At 52.5% G+C, this 25728-nt stretch overlaps 1 protein-coding gene across 2 annotated transcripts in view; it reads left to right on the plus strand.

Annotated features, from left to right (window-relative positions):
- Positions 1–231: 231 nt before the first annotated feature.
- Rasa3 (RAS p21 protein activator 3) overlaps positions 232–25728 on the plus strand; it is a 79926-nt gene continuing 54429 nt past the window's right edge. For both annotated transcript variants that reach the window (XR_003300102.2, XM_026381530.2), the window contains exon 1: positions 232–519. Coding sequence is in view for 1 of the 2 variants with exons in the window: in XM_026381530.2 (XP_026237315.1) it covers positions 465–519 (55 nt within the window). In the remaining variant the exon portion in view is untranslated. The remainder of the gene's footprint in view (positions 520–25728) is intronic.

Here is a 25728-nt window from a genome sequence, read left to right on the forward strand (position 1 = left end):
CCCAGATCCCGCCTCTGAGGCCGACCCCGCCCCTCGTCGAGGCTCCGCCAGTGGAAAAATCCGTCTGGGTGGTGGGTGGAGCCTTCGTCTCCATCCGTTTGGGGCTCCGACCAATGAGAAGAGGGGGCAGGACAGAGGGCGGAGCCCCTCGCCCCCGCCCCCTCCCTCGGCCAATGGGCGGGATCGTGGGCGGGGCCGGACGGGAAGGGCGTGGCAGGCAGAGAGCGCGGACCGCAGCCCCACGGGGGCACAGCCGCCTAGATCCTCCGCCTGGGCTGGGCCCTCGGGTCCTCGGGTCTCTCAGGCTCCACCGCCCGGGTTCCGACCTCTCAGGCTCCGCCGCCTGGATCTGCGGTTCGAACTCTGGCTGCCCCTGCCCGCTGCGGCAGCACTGCCCTGGGCCTGGCGCGCGCTTCGGGAGAGGCTCTGCGGGCTCCCGCGTGTGACGGGCGCGGGCACGCGGCATGGCGGTGGAGGAAGAGGGGCTCCGGGTCTTCCAGAGCGTGAGGATCAAGATCGGTGAGTGCCCGCGCGGCCGGCGCGGGGCGGGATCCCGCTGGCCAGCCAGAAGTGTCCTCCCGGCCCCGCGCCCTCGGGGCGCTACCGGAGACCCAGGCGGCCGTCTCCTCAAAGCCGCCCTTCTAGCCCGGGGCCAGGCTGGGCCAGACCAAGTTGGGCCCACGGCTCCGCGGGACCAGCTCCCGGTGCTGTTCTGCGCCCTAGTGGTCCTGGGTCTCCGAAGCCGCTGACGGAAGACACCGCGCATCTGTCTGGATGTGCTGGAGTGTGCCTGCATGAGGGGCCTGCCTGCGTGTGTCTGGGGTGTGCGTGGGGTCTGCTGGCGTGTACCTGTGTGTGCAGGAGTGCGCGCAGAGTCTGACAACCTTTGTCGTTTGTCCGTCCGTTCAGCAGAATGCGCGCGCGCGGGGTTGTGTGTGCGTCTCTGTTTGCTGGCTTGTGTACACGCCTGTGGGTCTGTCCTGGCGCTTCCCTGTTAGGGGTCAAATCTGCCGATATCAGAATCTCCGCATCTCACCACAGCGGCTGTTCACAGAGACTTCCTTGCAGTGGGGTGTGAACACTCCTCCACCCTTTCCCCAGGGGTTGCTGGCAGGAAGGGTGGCAGGCTGGTGTGTGTGTCTGTGTGCTCCGTGTGCCGTTTGGAGCCTCTGGCAGAGGGTTGCCAGGCGGGAGTCACAGGAGCCACCAGCACCTCCTCCTTCCATTGAGAACTGACCGTGGGAGCTTTGGCCAGCAGGCCGGCCATTCAGGCGCTTACCCCACCCCCATGAGGCCTGACTCTGGGCCATCAGAGCTGGGGGAAGGGAAGGGAAGCAGACTCTGAAGTGGGCTGGGGAAAGCGTTTTCAGGGAAAAGGGATGGGATTTCCTGGTTTTATCAGGAAGGGTTTGCTTTTCCCAGTGTTTTGCTTTCCAGGTGAAATGGGAGTTTGCCCCGAGATTAGGGTCTTTTTCTGGAGACCATGACCTGTGTATCAAGGCCCTGGGAGAGGAGTTCTGGGACTTCCAGGGCCATGGCCTTTCTCCCCCACTGAACCCACTCCACATCCTAGCCTGCTCCCCTGTGAGAAGGGCCCAGGCCCTGCAGCACCCAGCAGCTGATGGGGTGTCAGCTGTTGATGACATTTGATGCTGCCCCAGGGATTCCAGCGACCCAGTCAGCGTGTTGTTTCCTGTCAGCTTTATTTTGGTTTTTGAATCATGGCTGAGACAGTTTTGTCTCTGGCTCAGAAGTACTGCAGAGCTTTGAGCAGTGTCCACTCATGTGGTTGGAATATGCTTTCAGTTTCAACTGTTCTCTACCGGAGGTGCCTCTGCCTTAAGGGTGGGCTTGCTGTGGTTCCCTTCAGCCCAGGTTCCAGTCTGTGAAGGCAGGGATGCAGGAGGGGCCTTGGAATCGGTAAGGCTGAGAAGGAGCCAGGCCCTGAGACTGGGTGCTCAGCACCCCGGTCTAGCCCAGCCCTAGCCACTATGCACAGAAGGAAGTGTTTGTTGGTGAATTAAAGAGGATTCATTTCTTTGCAGAATGGCAAAGACAGGAGGTCAAGGAAGTCCCTGAATGTCAAAGACAGAGCTTCGCTGGTCTGCCTGCCAGAAACTGCAGACCATACTTGGTGTTGGGAAGGGTCTGTCCCTCAGTGAGAAGCCCACCTGGGAGGAAGCAGCTTTGAGGAAGCTGCCCCAGAAGGTTGTTCTCCTCCTCTTTGGTGTCCCACGTTGAATGCGCAAGTGAAACGCCAGTGGCTGGAGCTCTTGTCTTTAATTGGGAGATGGGCAGTGCTGAACTTCTGGGGAGATGGTAATGAGGATGGACAGAGGTGCCCGGGCTCCAGCTGCTCCCTGCCAGTGTGCTCTGGCTCCAAGAGGCCCAAGTCTGTCTCCTCATTCTTAAGGGCCCTCAACTACAGTGCTGGTGCAGGAGAGGCACCTGGGCCCCCTCTGTGCACACAGGAGAGGCACTTGGGCCCCCTTTGTGTGCATAGGTGAAGGGGTGTTGCCCAGTTAAAGAGGCTGGCTGAAGCCTACAGCGACTGTGGGTGAGCTAGGTTGGAGTTTAGTGGTGTCCAGCTGTCCTGCTAGCCGAATGCTGCCAGGTCCTGGGGAAAGCTCTTAGTGGAACAGGAGCAAAGAGGACCCTCGACATGCCCTGGGGGTGCTGAGCTCCTGGGCTTCTTTGTACAACCTCCACTGTGGCCACTCCCTGGCTTGCCCAGACCAAACGTGTGGGGTCGTGACACTGCAGCTGCACTCATCTCTCCCTGCCTCTCTCTCCATTTCTCTGTCTCCCTGTCTTTCTCTGTCTCTGTCTCTCACACATCACTCCCTCTCCAGGCAAGCTGGCTTCCTGCCTGTGACTTGTGGGATGACCAAGGGCAAGCGTCTTCCCCTTAGTAGCCTCATTTCCCTTCTGCAGGAGGCGGGCAGTTGTCTGCTGCATCCGGTGGGAATTCACAAGGCAGTGTTTGTCAGGCCTCCTAACACTCCCCACCTCCACCCCCAAAAAGGACAGAAGAAAATTGTTTCTAAAATTGCACAAATATACACGATTACCACGACTGTTGCTAAGACAAAAAGGCAGAACATTTCTGAAGGGTGGCGAGCTTTTTTTTTTTGGCATGGACCTTGGTCTCTGTGGGTCTTAGTTTTGGAGCATGTGACAGTACTTGGTCTCATTCAGAGGCTAATGTTGGGGAAAATGGAAAGACTCTCCTGTCCCCTTCCTCTTTCTTGTTCCTTCTGCATCTTGCAGAGGGATGATGTAGAAGGAAGAGCCAAATGGAAGTTAAGTATTTTATTGTAGCCATTTTGTTCTTGTCTTGGAGAATCTCTTTCCATTTCAATGAGGATTCGGTGCACTTAGAATGTTAAGCACCCGTGTCTCTGATCACAATTCCTGCTTTGTTACGGCAGTGCCTCTGCCACTTCCTTGAGGTCACTATGTTGAAGTGTGTAGCTGAGCTCTCCAGAGTTGGGACTGGTCAATGGTGACAGCTACAGGGACAGCTTCTCTGCTGGGCAGTGATGACTGGGCCCAGTGCTCCCTGGCTTTGTATGGTAGCTTCGCTGCCCAAAACCTTCCTTTTACATAATATTTGCTACTTGTTTTAAAAAGTGCCATCTTGTTTTGATAAACATTCAGTGAAAAGCAATACACAAACGTGTTTCCATTGAGCCATAAATAAAAATTTAAAATCCTAGCCATTCCAGGATGAGAAATCCCTCTCCCTTCACAGAGGTACAGGTAGAGCCAGGTCTGTGTGGGGCACTTGGGTCCTGGGAAGCTGGGCTCTGCCTTGGTCTTTGCTGCTGGGCTTCCTTGAGTCTCTGGCCACTCATGTCTTTCTCCCTAGACCTCGGTGCTCCAAGGGTTCTCCTGCTCTTTGCTGGAAGACTGGAAGCAGGGCACAGGCAATCTGACTCAGACCCCACAGCTCCACCCGTTCAACTAAATGTGGCCATGGCAGACAGCTGGTGCTGTGGCAGGAGCTGTGGTCAGGGCTGGTTTGCCTCCAACTGGCACTCTCCCTTGCCTGGCGACAAACCAGATCTCACCAGAAGCAGGAGGGACCGAGTGAGAGGAGAACTGCATGGGGGTGGTCAGGCAGAATGACAAGTGGGGGCAGGGAGTCCTTGCCCTGGCCTCCGAGCTGCAGGTGGTGCCCCAAGCCATTGGCTGGACGCTCAGGGCTCCTAGATCCAGCTCTGCCTGAAGTAAGGCAGATGGCATACTGAATCAGACTGGCTCCCCGACCGGGGCAAACACACCATCCCAGGGTCCTCGTGGGGGTTAGAACTGCCCATGGCCCCGAGGGAGGGACCAGGTATGCTGGGATAGGTTTTGTAGCAGCATCTTCATGCAGCCAGGCTGGGCTCAAGGAGAGGTATTTTGTAATAATAATAGTAATACTGGAGGTTCCCCGAGTGTCTGAATGTAAGGTGGTATCATGCTAGCCACCTGGTCCCTGGTGTCAGGGATTTTAGATTCTCTTGAGCTCTCTGAAGCTAAAATTAACTTGGATATTCCATTAACCGAGCTCAACTAAGCTGCCCATGCTATTTTTAACTGCCAAGGGTTGTGTATAATTGAGCTGTACCTGCGGAAGCTGCAGAGGCTCAGGGCCAGGGTGTCTTTGGCCTGTGGCTGCAGGTTTTGCCTGGGAAGAGGTTGGGTTTACTGTGTGTTTCAGGGTGGTGGTAGAGATTTAAAGTAACTTGTATATATCATCTCATTTGTTGAGGTCCTCAAAACTTCACAACATTGAAATAACCTGCCCAAAGATGCTGGCCCTTGGGAGCTGAGACCAGGTCTGTGTGTCTTGGAGTCCTCCTCTTGACAGCATCAGTATAGTGGGCTGTTTACTTTGTGTGTGATCTTGGATTTGAACAGGGGGCAGGAAAGGGTGGGAAAGGAGAAGTGGTGACTGCAGAATCAAGACAGACAGCAGTTGGAGGGCCAGGGGGCCGCTGGTCCTTGAATGTGGATAGCAGGTGGAGTGCTGGCTGTGAGATCTGGGACAGCCTCAGACCAACCTGTGCAGGGAGCTGGAGGGAGAGGTGATTCTTGAGTAGGGCCACTGGCCACCCAGCCAGCCAGCCCTCAGACAGGTAGGTTCAGGTGGAGGCCTGAGGTGATCTGTGGACATGCTCATGTAACTGGAGTAGAGCATTTGCAGGGGACAATTTGATTAGGGTCTCTGGAGCTGGTGAGGCATTTGAAACCACACATGGGAATGCACTGCATCAGAGCTGTCGAACATCATGTATTAGGGCAGCAGGTAGTGCTCTAAGCAGACCTAATGTGTCAGAAAGGAGACGCGAGTGTTGGCTGCACACTGCCTGAATGCAGTGGGAGGTGCTGCTTGGGTTCACAGGTGTAGAGTGTCCTTAGAGGTGCGAGGTGGCTCATGGGGTGGAAGCTCTGGAGCCAATAACCAATTTGGAGGCAGAGACCCAGGATAGGGTGCCTCGTATGCTTCTCCATAATTCTGCAATTTTAGAAGACTCTCCTAGTCCCTGCTGCCCTTGGTTTCTTCGTGTATCAGAGTGGCAGAGCACCTGTCTGGAGAGATTTTAATGACGACTCTGATCTTCATTAACAGAAGTTGCTGTTTCTAGCATAAGTCGAAGCGACTTGTGGTGTTAATTCTGTGACAAAGTGGAGCTCCACTCAAGCAAGTGCAAAGTCAAGTGCTTTAGTAAGGGACTCTGAGACCGGGAAAGCTGCCGGGAAGGGCCTGGGACCTGCTGCGGGGCAGATGGAGACCCAGGCCTGCTGGGTGAGGAGCCGCTGTGCTGTGTTTGGGGTGGAGTTTGTCAGGAGTTACCCTGTGGTGAAAGTTCAGGCCTGGGGGAGGGGCAGGTGGGCACACAGGTGGGTCATGAGGGACAAAGGACTTTGGTGTCTGTCCCGCAGGTGCTGGTCGGCTGCTGGACCTGGAGGGACCTTTGGGGTCAGCTGGTCTCAGTGTGGCGAGGGGCTGGGTGAGCCAGATAGTCGTCCTTTGATCATATGTGGGAGATGATGCACAGCAGTGTCTCCTGCAGCAGTATCTGAGCAGCAACTGGATGAACACGAAGCAAGGGGCCTGCTCTGGGCCTGCCGTGGGCCTCTGAGAACTGTGGAGCCACAGCCAGGCTGGGCCAGGCCACACAGGTGAGGGCCGCTGGTCGGCACTGGGTGTGAGCTGTCCTAGGCCAGCTTTGGCTTCCCTGTAAGTCCCACTTCAGTTTTTATTCCCTGTTAAGAGAATTCCCTAACTGTCAAGTCCCTCCCGACCCAAGGCCCTCACCCCTGTCCCCGAGCCCCCTCTTTGGCTGAGTCTGAGGTCCTCTTCTTTTTCGATTCCTTTGAGGAAGATTTTGGTTTACAGCTCTTGTGGTTTCCCCTCTGGTTGGGTCACTCCTGGAGGGTCTGCTTTGACTTCATCTGCCTCTCTGCCTTTCTCCTGCCCAGCGTCCGCCCTGCACACAGAGCCCAGGCCTGAGCTGGGCCCTGTGGACAGCTGTGGACTCTGGCTATGATACGTAAGGACTCATATTTTCCCTCTGCTCGTCTGAGGCTTGGAGGAGTGAGGTGGCCTTCCCAGTGTGACACTCACAGAAAGCCAGGGTTGGGCCAGGGACCCAGTGCCACGCGACTGCGCCTCCTGTGAGAACTTCTGATTCCTAGACCCAGGCATCTTGGTGTTCCCAAGTAGTGGCTCTCCAGGTGTGCCCCCGAGTCGCCCCTGGGACAGGAGCATCTGGCTTCTGAGAGCCCCTTTTCTTCTCCACACCTTAAAGGCAGCCGACTGGCCTAGTCAGGAGAGCTTTGCACTGACCAGTGCTCCTGTCTGTGGGCGGCCGGAGTGCAGAGAGGCCAGGGCTTGGCATCCGGGTGACACCCTGCCTGCCCTGTCCTGACTGTGGGTCTCAAATCTCCTGGACCGCCTCAGCCACATCCCCTGAGGGCACGCAGGGCTGTCTGTGTGGATGCCTGTAGGCCAGGGTCATAGGGCATAGCTCTCTTTGAATTTGATGCCGGCTCCCACCTTCTGGTGTCTTTCTCCTGTTGGAGGCCAGGTGCCCCAGGAGAGGAGGTCACAGTTCTGTGGTGGGCAGGGGCAGGAAGAGTGGGGGACAGTCAACTCAGGCATTTAGGGGGTGAGCCCCAAGCCTCTGGGCATCTGCTTTATTTTGACTCTGGCTGGACTGGGGTTCCCCAAGACAGGGGTCAGACTGGGACACAGTGTTGTCAGAGAGAACTGGGAACAGGGGCTTATTCCGGAAAGCTCACTGTAGAGACCCCAGGGCCGCTGGCCAGGCCAGATTCTTGTTCAGAGTCTGGGTGGGAATGTCGGTTTCCAGGGGCCTTTGGGATGAGGCTGAGCTGGGGAATTCCAGACCCCCTTCTCAGGAGGACTGCAGGGCTGGCATGTGGCTGACCACTGCAGGGCCAGAGTCCTGGGAAAGCGCTGCCTCTCTTCCTGACCTAACCTCCCAGACCCCCCTGCTAGATCCACTAGCACCACTGGGTCTTTGTGGTGCTGAAGGTGGACCCTGGCCCAGCACATCTCAGCTATCTCTGCAGAGAGGTTGTGGCTCTGTGCCCAGTCCACAAGCCTAGCCCTGAGGGCACAGGGAGGGAAGCAGACTACCACCTGGAGGCAAAGGGACACAAAGATGCCTGCTTGTGGGTTCCAGGACCATCAGTGTGCTCCAGTTGCAGTGGTAACATTCATAGCTGCAGTCAGTTCTTAACCCGGGATCACACCACAGGGTGTGGTGAAGGGGCTGAATGCTAGGAGCAGGAACTCTGCCCCAGGCTCGTAGGGTGCCTGCTGCCAACATGTGCACCCAGGAATGGCCCTGGATGCCCACAATCTTGGGCATCACAGAGGAGCCAGGAGGGCAGGGTTGGCTGGCTTTCCTTTCTTGGGAGGTGTCCTCCTGTGAGGTTGCTGCAAGCACACTCAGACGCATACGCATGCATACACACCCATGCATGCACACAAAGCCACATCTGCATTCACAGATGTATACAGTGCAGTATATACACTCATGTGCACACAGGTGTACACACGTGCACACACAGTGCACATGCAAGGGTAGCACATCATGTGTACACAGTACAGTGCACATATGAGCATGTGCACATGCACACACAGGAACACACACACATGCATGTGCATGTGTGTGCACAACCTGGGGCCCTGGCGGGCAGAGGTGCACGTCTCCACTGCACACGTTGCAGCTGGGCTGGGGCGTAAGGAAGGCTCCCTGCAGCTCCCACTGCCTCCCCCTTTTCTGAGATCCGTGGCACAGGAAGGAGTCGGTAGTGCTGCTTATGATTGCAGAGTTTAGAATGGCCCCTGTCTTCTTCCCGACAGAGCTGGGGTTATAAACGTTCTCTGATCGCCCAGCCTGACACCCCAGGCTCCCATTGTGTATGGGGGGCACTTGGGCCAGAGAACCCTGTGAGTGCTCAGCCCTGCTCCGGGCCTCTGTGCTGGGGGCGCCATCCCTTCCACCTTCCAGGACCTGAGGACTGTGCCCACAGTTGCTTCTGAGTTTTAAGTATTTAAGTGTTTCGTGTTTGTGTAACACATTTTGGTTTGAGGCTCACAGGTTGGGCTTTTCTTGTGTCTTTTCTCTTCCACTGGTTTCTGACCTGTCCTCTCAGATGGCCATAAACTGGAAGGTGCCCACGTCCAGCTCCAGCATGCTGGTCTGTGTGCTGGGGAAACCACACGGAGTTCAGGTGAGAGGAATTCATTGCAGGGTAGCCTGAGTCTTCTGAGCTCTGTGCAGACTTTGGTGTTAGAGCTGTACCGAGTAAGAAATGACCGGAACTGACCCCAGCAGGTACAAACTGTGGCCGAGTGGTCAGGAGTGGCAGGTGGGTGACTGGCCACTTGTGACCCTTGGGTTCTGGTACCAAAAGCCCTCCCTTGGTGCCTTCAGGGAAGGCGGGTTGGGAGCTTGTGGGTGCAGAACTCCTGACCATGTGGATGGCTACTGGAGGGAAGGACAGAGGCCCCGCCAGGCCACGGGCTCTCTGAGTGTCGGTACACACCCGGGGGTGCTAGGTGCCGCCGTGATGTGCCATGGCTCCCTCGAGGGGCTGTGGGCAGTGCCGGGGCCTCATGGGGCCTGACCCCCAGCTGGCCCCGTCTGTCTGGAAGCTGTGGCATTCCTTTGACTCTTTGTCATTTCCTGCCCCACGCAGTTCTGCCTGCAGCATGTGGAGAGTTTCCCAGAAATAAAGGGTCCCGTGGAAGATCAGCCACTTTCACTGTGTTCTGCCAGGGGCTGGATTTTAAAATTGTCCTGTTTCATGAGTGTATTTCTGTGTTTTCTCCAGGGAAGCTTCTTTTCCCTTCTTGGCCTCCTTCCCAGCCCCAGAAAATCGTGTCCTCCCAAGAGCTGGAGGCAGCTGGGAGGGGCGGACGCACGGCGGACGCCTGGCTCTCCCTTCTCCCAGCCCCGTTCACTGCTGTTCTCAGCCCTGCAGTTCTCCCCACTCCCAGGTCGCAGGCCCTGCTGCCCACCAGGCAGTTCTCCCCACTCCCAGGTCGCAGGCCCTGCTGCCCACCAGGCAGTTCGGCCCACTCCCAGGTCGCAGGCCCTGCTGCCCACCAGGCAGTTCTCCCCACTCCCAGGTCGCAGGCCCTGCTGCCCACCAGGCAGTTCTCCCCACTCCCAGGTCGCAGGCCCTGCTGCCCACCAGGCAGTTCGGCCCACTCCCAGGCCCGGGCCCTGCTGCCCACCAGGCTGGCACTCCCTGGCAACTGCCCTGAAGCCTGTTTTTAAGGGCGTACCGCTGACTTCAGTGGGAGGCTGGGCTGCTGGAAGCTGGTCTGTCAGTCACCCTGTACCCTCTCCCAAAGCCCCAGAGCTGGCTCGTGCTGCAGAGGCCCTGGGTGGGAGTGGCCTGCTTATAGCCGCCATACTCCAGAACTGTCTGGAAACCTGCTTGCTGTGAGGTGGGGAATGATGTGAGGTAGAGTGGGTGTGCCTGCTAATCGGAGCTGCCAGGCTGGAGTGGGAGAAGGGGACGAAGCTTGGAATTGGGGGTGAGGGTCTTTAACTTTACTGGACGTGTTAATCACAGATCTTGGGTGGGGGTGAAGTTATTGTTTTAAAGTCTTCCCTTTGAGTGGGCACTGGGTGCCGTGGGGGTCTGGGCGTCTGCTCCTTGGAGCCTTTCAGAACAGCTTCCTGCTGGCCTCAGGCTGCCCTGAGCTGGGGGCCACAGCTGTGAGGGAGGTAGGCCTCATGGTCCCAGACTACACAGACCATGGAGGGGAGAAAAGCCCTTCCACATGGCCACATGTTCATGGGGTGGGGCTGGGTGTGTTCAGGCCCCTGGGGAGGGGTCGGGGTGTACGTAACACACGGCTGCTCGCCTGTACCTGCACATGTGACCTGCATGCTCATGGGTACCTGCCTGGATGCATATACATGTGCAAACACACCAATGTGAAGTTTTCCAAATCTGAAAACTTTCCACAGGTAATGAGAACTGTATCTTGGGAATTAATTTTTAATTTTATAAAGTGGCCACCTCTGATGAAGAACACACTTTATCATTAAAATAAACACTAGTCTCTGTTTCACGTCTTCCAAGACTCTGTCCACCTGAGGTGCGATTCTCCCTCGCTGCAGTGGCTCTGAGGAAAGGGTGCCAGTGGCATGGGGGATCTGTCTCAGTTGCAATATTTCCCTTGGAAAGCAGAAGCAGGAGGGCTGGGGACAGGACTGCAGGCTGATGGTGGCACCACAGGACCCTGCTTCATGTTCTCTGCATGTCAGTCTCACAGCCCACCAGAGGCTGAGCAGGGGCAGGCTTGGCTCAGGGGGCCCCAGGCATCACCCTGGGCCAGGAACACACACCTGTGCCTGGGTCTCAGTCTTCCCGCTTCCAAGGTGCTGCTCAGGTTATAGAGTCCTCATGATCTCAAGAGCAAGTGCAGGGTCACACAGGATGGTGGTCCTCAGAGCAGGCATAGGGAGAAGCTCAGAGAATAGCAGGACACCTGGGAGATGCTCACCCCTACCGAGGGTCCTCCTGATGTCCGGGCCCCCAAGGGTCCTCCTGATGTCTGAACTCCCAAGGTCATCCTCGTGCGTGGGCCCCTGAGGGTCCTCCTGATGTCTGGGCCTCCCAAGGGTCCTCCTGATGTCTGGGCCTCCCAAGGGTCCTCCTCATGCCTGGGCCCCCTGGGGTCCTCCTGAGGTCCAAGGGCCTCAGCTACCCACCAGGGTCAGCTGTAGCCACAGAACCCCTCACTCCCAGCTTCCTGGCATTGCTGCACATCTCTGGGAAGTCACTTTTCTCTCAAGAACTTCAGAAACCAGGAGGCGAGGCCCTGGGTGTCTTGCAGGCTTCTGTTGTCAGGTGCCTAGTGAGCCTCACCTGGGTCTGAAAGCAGGGGCTTCCTGGTGGCAGGGTGGCTGCAGGGTGGCTTGCCTTGGTGTGCTGCACTAGCTGGTCCAGGGGAGCATGTGCAGATGAGCACACTTCTGTGATGCAGAGGTGGGAACCAGGCAGTATTGTCCCCTGATGACATTTGGTAGGGATTGGAGATTTTTTCCAGTGATTGAGGGGTGCCATTGGCACACACTCAGGTGATGCAGGGTGCTGTCCAGCACCCACAGTGCACAGGGTCCCCAAAAATAAGCAACGCAGGATGTGAGTGGAGCAGTGGGCAGGAAGCCCTTGTGTATTCCTGAATGGCACGTGGCAGGGAGAGAAGAGGTGTGGACCATTTTGGATACCTGCAGGTATCAAGGTGTGTCTGACTCCAGGACTGTGATCTTGAAGAGCTGTTCCACATTTTAGGGGCAGAGAGCAAGTGGATCTCTGCACATCTGCTGGTGAAGATGAGTGGCGTGGACTGCATTGTGCTGTCCAGCATTCTGTGGACCCAACATCAAGGCCCTAGGGTCAAGGGGCAGTGGTACACTGGGGGCCAGGAGGCCTGGGTGGACTCAGCTCTGCAGTTTACTAACTGCATGTCCTCTGCTAACTCACTTGACCTCTCTGCCTTAGTTTTAGTGCCATAAAACAAGGCTGGTGACAATAGTCCCTTTCTAGGATGGTAAGGAGGGTGGCTTAATACGTGTGACCTACTTGTCCCTGTTGGCACAGACCTGTCTCACCTGGATCCTGCTGCTCTCTTTGTAGGAGCTCAGTGAGGCTTGGGGAGCACCAGGACGTGCTCAAGGTCAAGGCTTCTTTGGGGGAGCCACGGACTGGGTTCATGACTGTTGAAAAGACTCTGTGGGAATGTGGGCTTGCTTTCTCAATGAGCGTAGCAGAGCATATGGGCTGGGCCAAGCAGGCACCAGCTGGGGACCAGCTCTACCACATACTCCCACTGTGCTGTGCCCCCACAGGCCAGAAGCAGGGGCCAGCTGATCGCGGGCTGGGACCTCCAGACTGTGAGCCAAGATAAACCTTTCTCTACGTCATCTAGGCATCTGTCACAGCAGCAGAAAGCTGACTCATGGGCATGAGTGATTCCATGGGCAGTTTTGTAACCCGTAGGAAGTATTCCCATGCTGCCCCAGCTCAGAGCCAGGGCCACCTATTGCCCATGGAGAGCTGGTGCAGCCTCCAGGGGAGATTCCTGTATTTCAGGTGTCCATGCTGCGCAGTGACTGACAGAGAGATTCCCCAAGGACAAGCCAGAGTCAGGGAAACACCACGGATGCTTGCTCTTGCAGGGGTCTGGGACAGTCGCCCTCCATGCTAGGTGGGCATGGAAGTCGTGATTCAGACCCTGCAAGTGAAGCATCGGGGATCTGAGGTGTTTTCTGACTCTGGCTTGTCTAGGGGAATCTCCTCTCCTGTTCAGCCTGCCACTGCTTGCAGCATGGACACTCGAAATACCGGAATCTCCCTGCCTCGCCCCCTTCCTCTCTGTTGATGGGTCTGGAAACAGGAATGCCAAGAAGTGACTGCCAGAGCAGGCTGCAGTGAGGCTGTCTCCTGGCCCCCAGGTGGACACTAGATTCTGGTCTAAACTTCTCTAAGGGTTAAGAGTGAACAAAGGTTGGTAAAGAAGAGAGACAACTTACTGTGACAACTAAACTAAGTGCACAGTGAGGTAGACCCCTCTGGGACTGTGCCATGAGCAAAGCCTCAAAAGAGGCATGGGCCACGGTGCACGTGCACCCAGTGAACTGCAGCTTGCGCTGGCCATCAGGGCTGACAGACGCTGATTAAGTGACCACCTGTCCTCAGTCCCTGCTCCCCCACAGACCTGCAAGGAAGAGAGGCCCCAGAGCCTGTTTCAAGATAGCTTTGGACTCTAGTCTAATAAAGGAAACCTCAGGAAATCCAGAATAGAAAGCTCAGGACCAGAGGAAATTCATTTTAAGCTCACAGATGAGTTTGCAGTCTAACAGAGGAGTGTGGACTGCCTTGCTTGGTTAGGGTCCCTGGCACTGAGCTCATGTCTGCTTGGGACTTAGAAGTATGGCTTATGGCAGTGGAGACCGAAGAGTGTGGGCCGAGTGCCTGACCTGGAGCCTCCTGGGCCACAGCCTGGGTTCTGGTGGCAGCATACCAGACAGGCTTCCTGCCGGCCCTGCTCTCTGTGGAGGTTTGTCAGGGCAACGGGTCTGCACAGCACTGCCCACTGACCTACCATGTCCAGGGAGAACCTGCAGTGTCCTTTGGTCCACCATCAGCCTCACTGCAGCGACAGGCAGCTCTGAGTGCTGGGCAGGATGCATGGCTGTCAAGCCCCTTCAGGCTGCTTGCTCCCCTCATCCGTCCTTGCTGTCACCAGCTGGGTCTTGTCAGAGCCTGGCTGCCACTTTAGGTGCTGGCGGCTCTGGCGCTGCGGAACTTAAAACACTTGCTTCTACTTGGTCCTGGGAACCAAGGCCGAGGAGGCGCCTGTTCCTCCCCAGCAGCACCCGGGCAGGGGGGCTCTCTTCTCTGAGCTGCCGCTGGTGTTGTCCACCAAGATGGGTTTACAGTCCCCAGGAGACCTCACTGCCGACCGGGAATAAGTCCTAACCCTGCCCCTGCATTTGCAGGTGTGGGAAGAGCGGTATGACCCGAGGCTGGGATAAGAAGGTCCTGCAGCCTGCAGTGGAGACGGCTTTGTGTGGTGCTGCCAGGCAGTTCTGTGCAGGGCAGCAGGAGGGCCTTCCTTCTCTCCTGGTGGAGCGCAGAGCGTGGTGGGCTCCTGCTGGCTTCCACTCCCTGCCCATGCTGTCGCTCAGCCCAGTGGATGGCACCTGGAGGGTGGGTCTGCTCATGCCCGTTGCCCTGCCACATGGGGGTCTTTAAGGGGGCTTCCCACTCCCCAGCAAGCACCACGAGTATGTGGACTTGCAGGAACTTGTGGTGTGTGTGCTCCATGCAGATCTTCACAGGACCGAGGAAGCCTGGGAGCCCAGCCCGTGCAAGCCAGAGCAGGCCGTCAGGAACAGCTGGACTGGCAGCCACTCGGCTGCCCTGTCCTGCCGCAGCCATAGATGGAGCAGCGGTGGGGACAGGTTGCCTCTCTGTCCCGTCTTAGTTATGGACACTGACATTGAAGCTGCACATAATCTTCCTGTGCCATAAAATGTCCTTTTGATAATTTGAAATTGTATAGAAGTGTGAAAGCCTGTTTGCAGGTATTACAAAGACATTTCAGGGACTGTGGTCTGTCTCTCCCGGGTCCAGGGCATTGCAGCTGTGGGCCCAGATTGGGCCCAGTCCCAGGCCACTGGTCCATGGGTCTCCACTCTGTCCCACCTTCATTTTTTTTTTTTTTTTTAGAGAGAGAGAGAGAGAAGAGAGAACTTTTTAAATATTTATTTTTTAGTTTTCGGCGGACACAACATCTTTGTTTGTATGTGGTGCTGAGGATGGAACCCGGGCCGCAGCAGGCCAGGCGAGCTCGCTGCCGCCTGAGCCACATCCCCAGCCCCCACCTTCGTTTTTCAGTTGATCCTGACCAGTCCTCTTTGTCCTGACTCATCCTCTTTCTGGTTTCAGTAGCAGTGCTCTTTCCCTTTCCAGGAGTGGCCTCTCAGCTCTGTGGCATGCAGGAAGGACATGCCTTTCAGGTCTGCCTTCGGACTCTCACTTAGGTGGCTCTGGTGGTATCCACGCCTTCAGGGACAGATGGGGTGGCTCCTCTGCCCTTCTGCACACACAGGCCCTCTGAGCCAGCTGAGCTCAGCCCCTGAAGGAGACAGGAGCTTCAGAACCACGGGTGGGCCTGTCTGCTTCGTGGGCAGAAGAGCCTGGTCCTGTTGCTGCTAGTCACAGGGCATCTTCCTCCAGGAGCCAGTGGGTCTTCCTGGTCTTCGGAGCTGAAACCAGCCTCTGGTTTCAAGTGCAGGTGGGGTGGGCATCCGGGTGCAAAGGGCCCAGAACCCCTGCCCTCTGGATCTGGAACCTGTGCCTCAAGGCAGACGTGTCCCTGGGAAAGTCTGGCGTGTTGTGCTTCGTGGAGGCGGGTGGGCGTTGAGCACTGCAGGTGTGCCAGCCTGCACCAGGTGGCACCTGTGGTCGGAGAAGCGGGGATGGTGCTCCGAGGGTGCTCCAGGTGAGTCACAGCTGGGCTGTGCCGTGCTGTCAGCTGGGAGTGCTCTCGTCAAAGAGCACCTGCCCTCCCAGCAGCCTGGAGCTGCTGCGTCTCAAGGCCTGGGTCCCAGAAGGACCGTCGGAAGGAGCCTGCCAGTGCCGTCAGAGGTCCGGGCGCATTCCTGCCTCAGTGGATGTCCAGGCTCTGTTCGTGGAGAGAGGACCAGCTGGGTCCTGCCCTGCTCTAGCCTGTGTGGTGTGCGCTCTGACAGCCGGCCCTGGTGCCTCGCCTGGTCAGCCCCATCTCTGCATCCTGTGGCTCTCACCTCCTGGGAAAGAGGAGAAGCAGGTCTTCTGTGCCTGGGGCGTGTTGGTTGACTTTCCCCACATTGTTTGACGGCTGGATGCAGATTGCCACTGTGAGTGACGACAGAGGCTGGAGACAGGCGTGATGGGAGGGCATCAGCTGGACACGGAAGGCCAAGCAGAGTGGTCCGTGCATCAGAGAGCACCTGCTGTATGTCACACTTTACCCCGGACCAGGGCCTTGAGTGGGCCCAGCCTGCATTGCCCTGGGTGAGTCCATGGTGGAGGTGCGGGCTACTCAGCAGGCCTGTTCCTGTGACCAGGCTAAGGTCATAACTACCTGGGGACCATTCACCAGCTGGGGCCTCTGCCCGAGTCTGCACTTGAGCAGGACGCTCGCTCCTGGGGAAGCCCTGGGGATTCCACCTGCTCCAGGGTCTCGCTGTGGTGGAGGTGGCCCGGGTCACATGAGAAGCAGCCATGCGAGACTGCTGTGTCCAGAGTGGGCCTGCCTTGGCCGCCCATGCATGCCCAGGTCAGCTTTTAGCCTGCCTCGTCAGGTTGAGTGGTGCTGCCGCCCTGCTGCGGGCTCTGCCCTGCACCCTGACATGCGTGTGCTCTGTGTGGCCCGGTGGTGCCGAAGCTTGCAGGAGGGCTAGGCCCGCCACGGGGCTGTGCTGTGGCCCCGGTAATCCCTGAGGGACTCAGAGGACCCTTTGAAGAGCAGCTGCGTCCCAGCAGGCAGGCAGGACCATCCCCATAAACTGGTGGGAAAACTGAGGCTGGAGAGCTGCTCGGCCTGCTCTGAGTCCCTGGCTGTGGGCTGGCCCAGGGACGGGGCCCCTCCTACGTCTGCACACCAGCGGAGAGTTAACTGGCTACAGCTGGTATTTTGTCATTAAGATGTCTTCAAGAGAGGAAAGGTAGTTTCTTGATAAGACTTAATTTCAAACATCCACAGAGGTCCTGGACGCTGTGGAGCAGCCCTGGATACCACCAGGGTGGGGCTGGGGCTCTGGGAGCCTAGGGGGAGGTGGCTGTGGCCGTCCCTTAGGCTTGCACACACCTGGGAGGCCACAGCCTGTGCCCCTATTTTCAAGTGAGCTTCTGTCAACAGAGGCTGGGCACTCTGCCTGGTGCTGTCTCCCTATCTCTCTCCGTCTCTGTGTCTCTCTCTTTTCTGTGTGTCTCTGTCTTCCTATTTCTCTATCTCTCTTATCTGTCTCTTCTCATGGATGCTTGGGTTTCGGAAGGTCTTCCTCACCTGCTTCCTCTCAGCTCACTGACCTGCTGGTTGGCAGAGTAAGCAGGTGCCTGTCTACACCCAACAGACGGAAATCCCAATTCTGGCTCCTCCCAACCTCGTGGACGCCACTGAGTCAGGCCCAGAAGACTGAGGGTGCCCTGGGGTGCTCACGGAGGCCTGGAGGAGAGGAGAGGGCTCGGTGCAGGAGGAGGTGTATCTTCCTTACAGGAGATGGTCTACATGGGAGGTCCAATCAGTTGAGAGTCCTGCAGCTCCTTTGATCAGCTTTTTTACTTCCCTCCTTATCCCAGTGAATTCTGACACCCTGTGTTAGGTGAACCCATCTGGTCTCTGTCCCCAGTGGCCTGTGGCCCTTCCAGTGCACACAGTTGTGTCAGACCAGTGTGGGTGCTAAAATAAGTTTGGGCCAGGCATGGTGGTGCACGCCTGTCACCCCAGGAAGAATCTCCGATCAGGAGGCTGAGGCAGGAGAAGCCTCAGTTTGAGGCCAGCCTGCACCATTTAGTGAGGCCCTAAGCAACTTAGCAAGACAAAATGAAAAATAAAAAGGCCTGGGGATGTGGCTAGGTGGTTAAGCGCCCCTGGGTTCCATCCCTAGTACTTAAATAAACAAATAAATGAACTTGGACTCAAAAAGCTTTTGAGTTTCAAACAAACCCCCGACTGCTTGTGTGTGAGTATCAGGGGGAGCCTGAGCTCCCGTGGAAGTGCAGAGGGGGCTCAGTGGGGGCTGTGGTGGAGGCAGCAGGGGGCATCCAGGGGCTGCCACCTGGCCGAACTGGAGTTAGGAGTGGCCTCAGTCCCTTCTCCTGTGTAGCAAGGGACAGAGATGATGCTAGGGGACGACAGTGACGTTGCTAAGAGCTGTGGTGCTGACCTGAAGGATCAGGAGGCAGAAACCCGTGTCCTGGTGGCTCCTGAGAGGGGCAGGCATGGGCTGTAGAGCTGGCTCTTGGCCTTGGCAGAGAGCTTCTTCATGCATTTTGGGTTCCTGCCCAGAAATAGCAACAGCAGCTCCTGGTAAGTAAGTAGGGCCTCTCAGGAGGGGGAGTGGCAGGTCTCCACCCCAGCCTCACCTCGAGGCCCTGCCCTGGGCTGCAGGTCAGGCCCAGGGCCACCACCTCCTCCCCCAAAGAAGGAACTCGCTCTCCTCTGGGCCAGGCTGTGAGTTTAGCGGAAGGAAGCCCTGCTCACGCATGTGCCTGTACGCTGCTGGTGGAAATGTGGGTGTAGTTGCTCCAGTTTGTGAACCTGAGTCCCCGGAAGACACAGCTCCTGGGCACACGCAGGACCACTGGGAGCGCACTCAGGGATGACGTCTGTGGCCACGTACAGAGCACCATACAGCAGCTGAGAGGTGGGACACCCAGGGCCATCAGCCTGCCACATGTGGACTCTGCACAGCTGTCCAGCCATGAGAGGGAAGGGGCTCTGCAGCTCTTCAGTAAAACAATCCGGCCAGAGACCACCAGTGTGGCTCATCCAGAGATGGTGGCTGGGCCTGTGGAGCAGGCGCTGGGCAGAGTCTGGCCGCAGTCTTCACAGGCAGAGTGTTCTCCCATAGGCAGAGCGGCCCAGCTCCAGGGACTTGCTGTGCACAGCACTGTGAGGTCATCCCTTCCTGGTGAAGCTGCCTGAGAGAGAGCCATGGTGTGAGGGGACTGCTTGGCTGCTGTCCACTCAGCCGGGCCCCGGCTTCTGTCCTGATGGGGGGAGCAGAAGTGGGATGTTCCCATACTGGACTGCAAAGCAGAGGCCAGCTCAGGAGGGAGGCCTGAGCAGAGGGCAAGGAGATGGACAGCCAGGGCTGAGGCCCTCTTAGCAGAGCACTGGCCAGGGACTCTGGACTGCTGGTGTCCACAGGAGCCCAGCTGTGAGACAGCCAGGAGCAGAATGCTCCTCAGAATCTCCTCTGAACCCCTCAGGTTCAGCCTGAGCCAGAAAGAGCAACAGAAGGTTGCACCCCTTGGCTTGTGCCCCTCTGCCACACATCATACCTCTGGGCATTCCTGTAGTAGGCTGCTTCTATCCACATGCAGCAGGAGCACTCTGCTCTCTTGGCAGAGGCCCATGGGGGACCGCATAGCCCATCGTCCCCCTTGCCCAGGCCCCAGCGGTGGAGAAGAACTTCTCTCCTGGAGGACTGATGTGCTTCACTTTTAAATAGGCCACAACAACTGTGCATTCCACCATCTTTCCATTTTCATCTCAGCTACTGGGGAGCTCAGCTCTGTTGAGTGCTGATTCATGTGCTGTCCTTTGGCTTCCTCTTACCAGTTGGAATTTTGATTTCCATGCTCGTGGCCATGCTTTGTGCTCGCCTCTCATCTTGTACTGTTCATCCTGACCTTCATGGGATCCGAGGGAGCTGGAGGTTAGCCGGTGGCGCCAGGTCTGTGCAGCGGTTGGTGGTGTACTCGGTCAGAGATGTGGCTTAGAAATCCCCTCTGGTGGAACTGCAGACTATCATGCTAAGTGAAACAATCTATCCCAGAGAACCAAAGGATGAATTCTCTTCCTGATATGCGGATGCTGACTCACAGTAGGCTGTGGGGAGGCAGGTGTGGAAGTTCACCTGGTTGGAAAGGAGAATGGGGTGGGAAAGACAGTAGAATGAATCAGACATCACTTTCCTATGCTCATATATGAACCTACGACCAGTGAACTCCACATCACGTACAACCTCAAGAATGGGAATTGTACCCCATGTACATAGGATACATCAAATACACTCTACTCTCACATATAGCTACAGAGAACAACAACAACAAAAAAATAGAGAGAGTTCCAGAGGCAGAGCCTGCCTGGAGTTCCATGGGAGAGCCACCCTGCGCCCAGGCAGACAGCCACCCGCGCTGGGGTTCCTTATTCACCAAAGTGAGGCTCCACAGCCCACATCAGGAAACATACAGGCTTGAGGCTGCCACCACCATGAAGCTGAGTTATTGCTGCTTCTATCAAGGGACAACCATCAGGACCTGGAAGACGTCACCAAGGCCCCTGTGGCCTGGCTGCACCAGAGGTCTCTCTACAAGGGGTGCTAACAGTTACCCCATTGCTGAGGTGACAGGGGGTCTTGCGTGGAGTTGCCAATCTCTTGTTTCATCTACTAACATCACCCTCTCCCTAGTCATATAACCTAATACCTCCATATTCCACATCCTACCTCATCAACATCTCAACCAAACCTCCAGTCCCCGCTTCACCATCAGAAACTGTAAACCTTTATGCAGACCTATTGACTACATGGTAGAAAATAATCAGATTCATCATTTCTGTTGATAGTGACAAAACTTGTAAAGGTAAAATAGGAGCTAACTGATCTATTGAGTGCTGTAATATAGGACTCTCCCTTAAAAGTGAGGAATTGGTGACCTGTAGGGGCACTATAGGACAACAGGGAAGAAGCTGTCATACCTCAGATCTACACTGCAAGAGAGGATACACAGAGATATCACGAAAAAACAAGGGAGGAAAGTGCCCCAACAAACCAGATCACTACAATAGAATCCATAGGTAGTGCAGTGGGTGAAATGTCAGAGAAGGAGCTTCAGAATTTACATAATTAAAATGATTTGGGAATTAAAGAATGACCTAAGTGAGCAGATACAGGCAAAAATCAATCACTCCAACAAAGAGATAAGAGAGCAACTGCATGTTGCAAGAGATTACTTCAAGAAAGAGATAGAGATACTGAAAAAACCCAAACAGAAATCCTCAAAATGAAAGAAACAGTAAGCCAATTAAAAAATTCAATAGATAGCATCACCACAGACTAGATCACTTGGAAGACAGAACCTCAAATAATGAAGACAAAATATACAATCTTGAAAATAAAGTTGACCTCACAGTAAAGATGGTAAGAAACCATAAACAGAACATCCAAGAATTATGGGATACCATCAAAAGACCAAATTTAAGATTTACTGGGATAGAGGAAGGTTCAGAGATTCAAACCAAAGGAATACACAATCTTTTCAATGAAATAATAACAGAAAATTTCCCCAGCATGAATAATGAATTGGAAAATCAAATACAAGAGGCCTATAGGACACCAAATGTACAAAATTACAACAGATCTACACCAAGGCACATTATAATGAAAATGCCTGACACACAGAATAAGGATAGAATTTTAAAGGCTGCAAGAGAGAAAAATCACATTACCTATAAGGGAAGACCAATTCAGATCTCAGCAGATTTTTCAACCCAGGCTCTCAAAGCCAGGAGATCCTGGAACCACATACACCAAGCTCTAAAAGATAATGGATGCCAACCATGAATCTTATATCCAACAAAATTAAGTTTCAAATTTGATGATGAAATAAAAACCTTCCATGATAAACAAAAGCTAAAAGAATTTACAGCAAGAAACTCTGCACTTCAGAACATTCTTGGCAAAATATTCCAGGAGGAGGAAATGAAAAACAATAATGAAAATTTGCAAAGGAAAGAACTACAGTAAAGGAAAAACCAACCAAAGGAGAAACCAAGTCAAGCTAAATACCAAAAATAAACAAAATGACTGGTAATACAAATCATGTCTCAATAATAAGCCTAAATGTTAATGGCCTAGACTCAACAATCAAAAGACATAGGCTGGTAGATTGGATTAAAAAAAAAGAAGGCCCAATAATATGCTGCCTTAAGAGACTCATCTCATAGGAAAAGATGCCCACAGACTGAAGGTGAAAGGTTAGGATAAAATATACCATTCACATGGCCTACCTAAGCAAGCAGAGGTTTCCATCCTCATATCAAATAAAGTTATAAAGTCAACAGGGATAAAGATGGACATTTCATATTGCTTAATAGAATCATTCATCAACAAGACATAACAGCAAGACATATATGCCCCAAACAATGGAGCATCTACATTCATCAATCAAACTCTTCTCAAGTTCAAGAGTCAAATAGATCACAACACAATAATTCTGGGTGACTTTAACACACCTCTTTCACCTCTTTAACACACCTCTTGATAGATCTATCAAACAAAAGCAAAACAAAGGAACTATAGAACTCAATAATACAATCAAAAACTTAGACATAACTGACATATAGAGAGTATATTATCCATCAACAAGCAAGTACACTTTCTTCTCAGCAGCACGTGGTTCCTTCTCTAAAATACACCATGTTATGCCACAAAGCAAATCTTACTAAACAAAAAAAAGTAGAGATACTACCCTTCATTCTATCAGACCATGATGGAATGAAATTAGAAACCAATGATAAAACAAAAATTAAAAGCTACTCCAACACCTGGAGATTAAATAATATGCTATCAAATGAACACTGGATTGCAAAAGATTTCAAGGGGGGATTAAAAGAGGTAAATGAGAACACCCATACCACAGATCAGATCTCTGGGACTCTGTGAAGGCAGTGCTAAGAGGGAAGTTCACTGCATGGAGTTCATTCCTTCAAAGAAGAAAAAGTCAACAAATGAAGGACCTCACATCACATCTCAGAGCCCTAGGAAGAGAAGAACAAATCAACCCCCAAAGCAGTAGGAAACAGGAAATAATTAAAATCAGAGCTGAAATCAATGAGATTGAAACAAAAGAAACAATGGAAAAAATTGGCAAAACAAAAAGTTGTTTCTTTGAAAAATAAATAAAATTAATAAACCATTAGTCATGCTAATGAAGAGAAGGAGAGAGAAACTCAAATTACTAACATCCATGATGAAAAAGGAAATATTACGATGGACCCTACAGAAATATAGAAAATAATTAGAAATTATTTTGAAAATTTGTACTCCAATAAAATAGAAAAATATCGAAGGCATCGACAAATTTCCAGAGGCACATGATATGCCTAAACAAAATCAAGACAATAGATACAGTTTAAACAGGTCAATTTCAAGCAAGGAAATAGAGGACACCATTAGAAGCCTACCAACCAAGAAAATCCCAGGACTGGACGGATACATGACTGAGTTCTATAAGACCTTTAAAGAAGAACTAACACCAATACTTCTCAAACTATTTCATGAAATGAAAAAGAGGGAGCACTTCCAAACAATTCTATGAGGCCAACATCACCCTGGTTTCAAAACCAGACAAAGACACATCAAAGAAAGAAAACTTCAGACTGATATCTCTAATGAATATAGATGCAAAATTTCTCGATAAGATTCTGGCAAATCAAATACAAAAACAAATCAAAAAGACAGTGCATCATGACCAAGTAGGGTTCATCCCAGGGATGCAAGGTTAGTTCAACATATGGAAATCAATAAATGTAATTCATCACATCAGTAGACTCAAAGATAAAAACCATATGATCATCTCAATAGATGCTGAGAAAGCATTTGATAAAATACAGCACCCTTCATGTTCAAAACACTAGAAAAACTAGGTATGACAGGAACACACCTCAACCTTGTAAAGGCTCTCTATGCTAACCCCAGGCCAACATCATTCTAAATGGAGAAAAATTGGAAGCATCCCTCTAAACCGGAACAAGTGGATCCAGGACCTAGGGATGCCCTCTGCCACCACTTCTATTCAACATAGTTCTTGAAACTCAGAGCAATCAGACAGATGAAAGAAATCAAAGGAATATGGATTGGAAAAGAAGAACTCAAATTATCACTGTTTGCAGATGATATGATTCTATACCTAGAAGATCCAAAATATTCCATGAGAAATCTCCTAGAACTAATAAATGAATTCATCAGAGCAGCTGGATATATAATCAATACCCATAAATCAAAGGCATTTCTGTACATCAGTGACAAATCCGCTGAAAGTGAAACTAGGAAAACCACCCCATTTACAATAAATATTTGGGAATAAATTTAATGAAAGAGGTGAAAGACGTCTACAATGAAAACTACAACATGCTAAAGAAAGAAATAAAAGCAGACCTTAGAAGATGGAAAGATCTACCCTGTTCTTGGATAGGCAGAATTAATATTATCAAAATGACCATACTGCCAAAAGCACTATACAGATTCAATGCAATCCCAATCAAAATCCTAATGGCATTCCTTATAGAAATAGAAAAAGCAATCATGAAATTCATCTGTAAAAATAAGAGACCCAGAATAGCCAAAGCAATCCTTAGCAAGAAGAGTAAAGCTGGTAGCATCACTATTCCAGACCTTAAACTATACTACAGAGCAATAGTAACAAAAACAGCATGTTATTGGCATCAAAATAGACCTGTAGACCAATGGTACAGAATACAGGACACAGAGTCTAACCCACATAACTTTAGTTATCTTATATTAGACAAAGACACCAAAAACATACATTGGAGAAAAGATAGCCTATTTTTAAAAAATGCTGGGAAAACTGGAAATCCACATGTAACAAAATGAAATTAAACCTCTATCTCTCACCATGCACAAAACTCAAAGTGGATCCAGGACCTAGGAATTAAACCAGAGACCTTGCACCTAATAGAAGAAAAAGTAGGCCCAAATCTCCATCATGTTGGTATAGGCCCCAACTTTCTTAATAAAACTCCTATAGTGCAAGAATTAAAACCAAGAACCAACAAACAGGATGGCTTCAAGCTAAAAAGCTTCTTCTCTGAGAAAGAAACAATCAGTGATGTGAATAGAGAGCCTAGAGAATAGGAGCAAATCTTTACCACAAGCAAATCAGAGCACTTATCTCTAGGATATATAAAGTATTCAAAAACCTTAACACCAAAACAAAAAAACCCAAAAAACCCCCCAAATAACCCAATCAATAAATAGGCGAAGGAACTGAACAGGTACTTCTTGGAAGAAGATATACAATCAATCAACAAACATATGAAAAAAATGTTCAACTTCTCTAGCAATTAGAGAAATGCAAATCAAAACTACTCTAAGATTTCATCTCACTCCAGTCAGAATGCAGTTATCAAGAATACAGACAATAATAAGTGTTGGCGAGAATGTGGGGAAAGAGCAATTCATACATTGCTGGTGGGACTGCAAATTGGTGCAGCCAACCTGGAAAGCAGTATGGAGATTCCTTGGAAAACTTGGAATGAAACTTCAATTTGACCCAACTATTCCACTCCTCAGTTTATACCCAAAGGTCTAAAAACAGCACACTACAGGGACATAACCATATTAATGTTTACAGCAGCATAATTCACAATAGCTAAATTATGGAACCAACCTAGATGCCCTTCAGTAGGTGAATGAATAGGGAAACTTCGGTATATATACGAAATGGAACATTACTCATCATTAAAAGAGAATAAAATGATGGCATTTGTAGGAGAATATAATGATATGTGAAGCAAGTCCATCCCAAAAAACCAAAGGCCGAATATTTTCTTTGATATGAGGATCTTGACTCATAATGAGAACTGGGGGAGTATGGGAGGAATGGAGGAACTTTAGATAGGGCAAAGTGGAGGGAGGGGGAGGAGGAGGCATGGGGGCAGGAAAGACAATGGAAGGAATCAGACATCATCACCTAAGTACACGTACAAGACACAAATGGTGTGAAAATACTTTGTGTACAATCAGTGTCTATATGTGAAATGTGAAATGAGTTGCATTCTGCCATCATGTATAACAAATTAGAATAAATTTTAAAAACTAGGAGAAACAGAGAAGAAAGCCATTCTGTCTGGCCTGCTGGTGGAGTTCTGCTCAG

The sequence above is a fragment of the Urocitellus parryii genome, chromosome 2, assembly GCF_045843805.1.
Source record: "Urocitellus parryii isolate mUroPar1 chromosome 2, mUroPar1.hap1, whole genome shotgun sequence".
Lineage (NCBI taxonomy): Eukaryota > Metazoa > Chordata > Mammalia > Rodentia > Sciuridae > Urocitellus > Urocitellus parryii.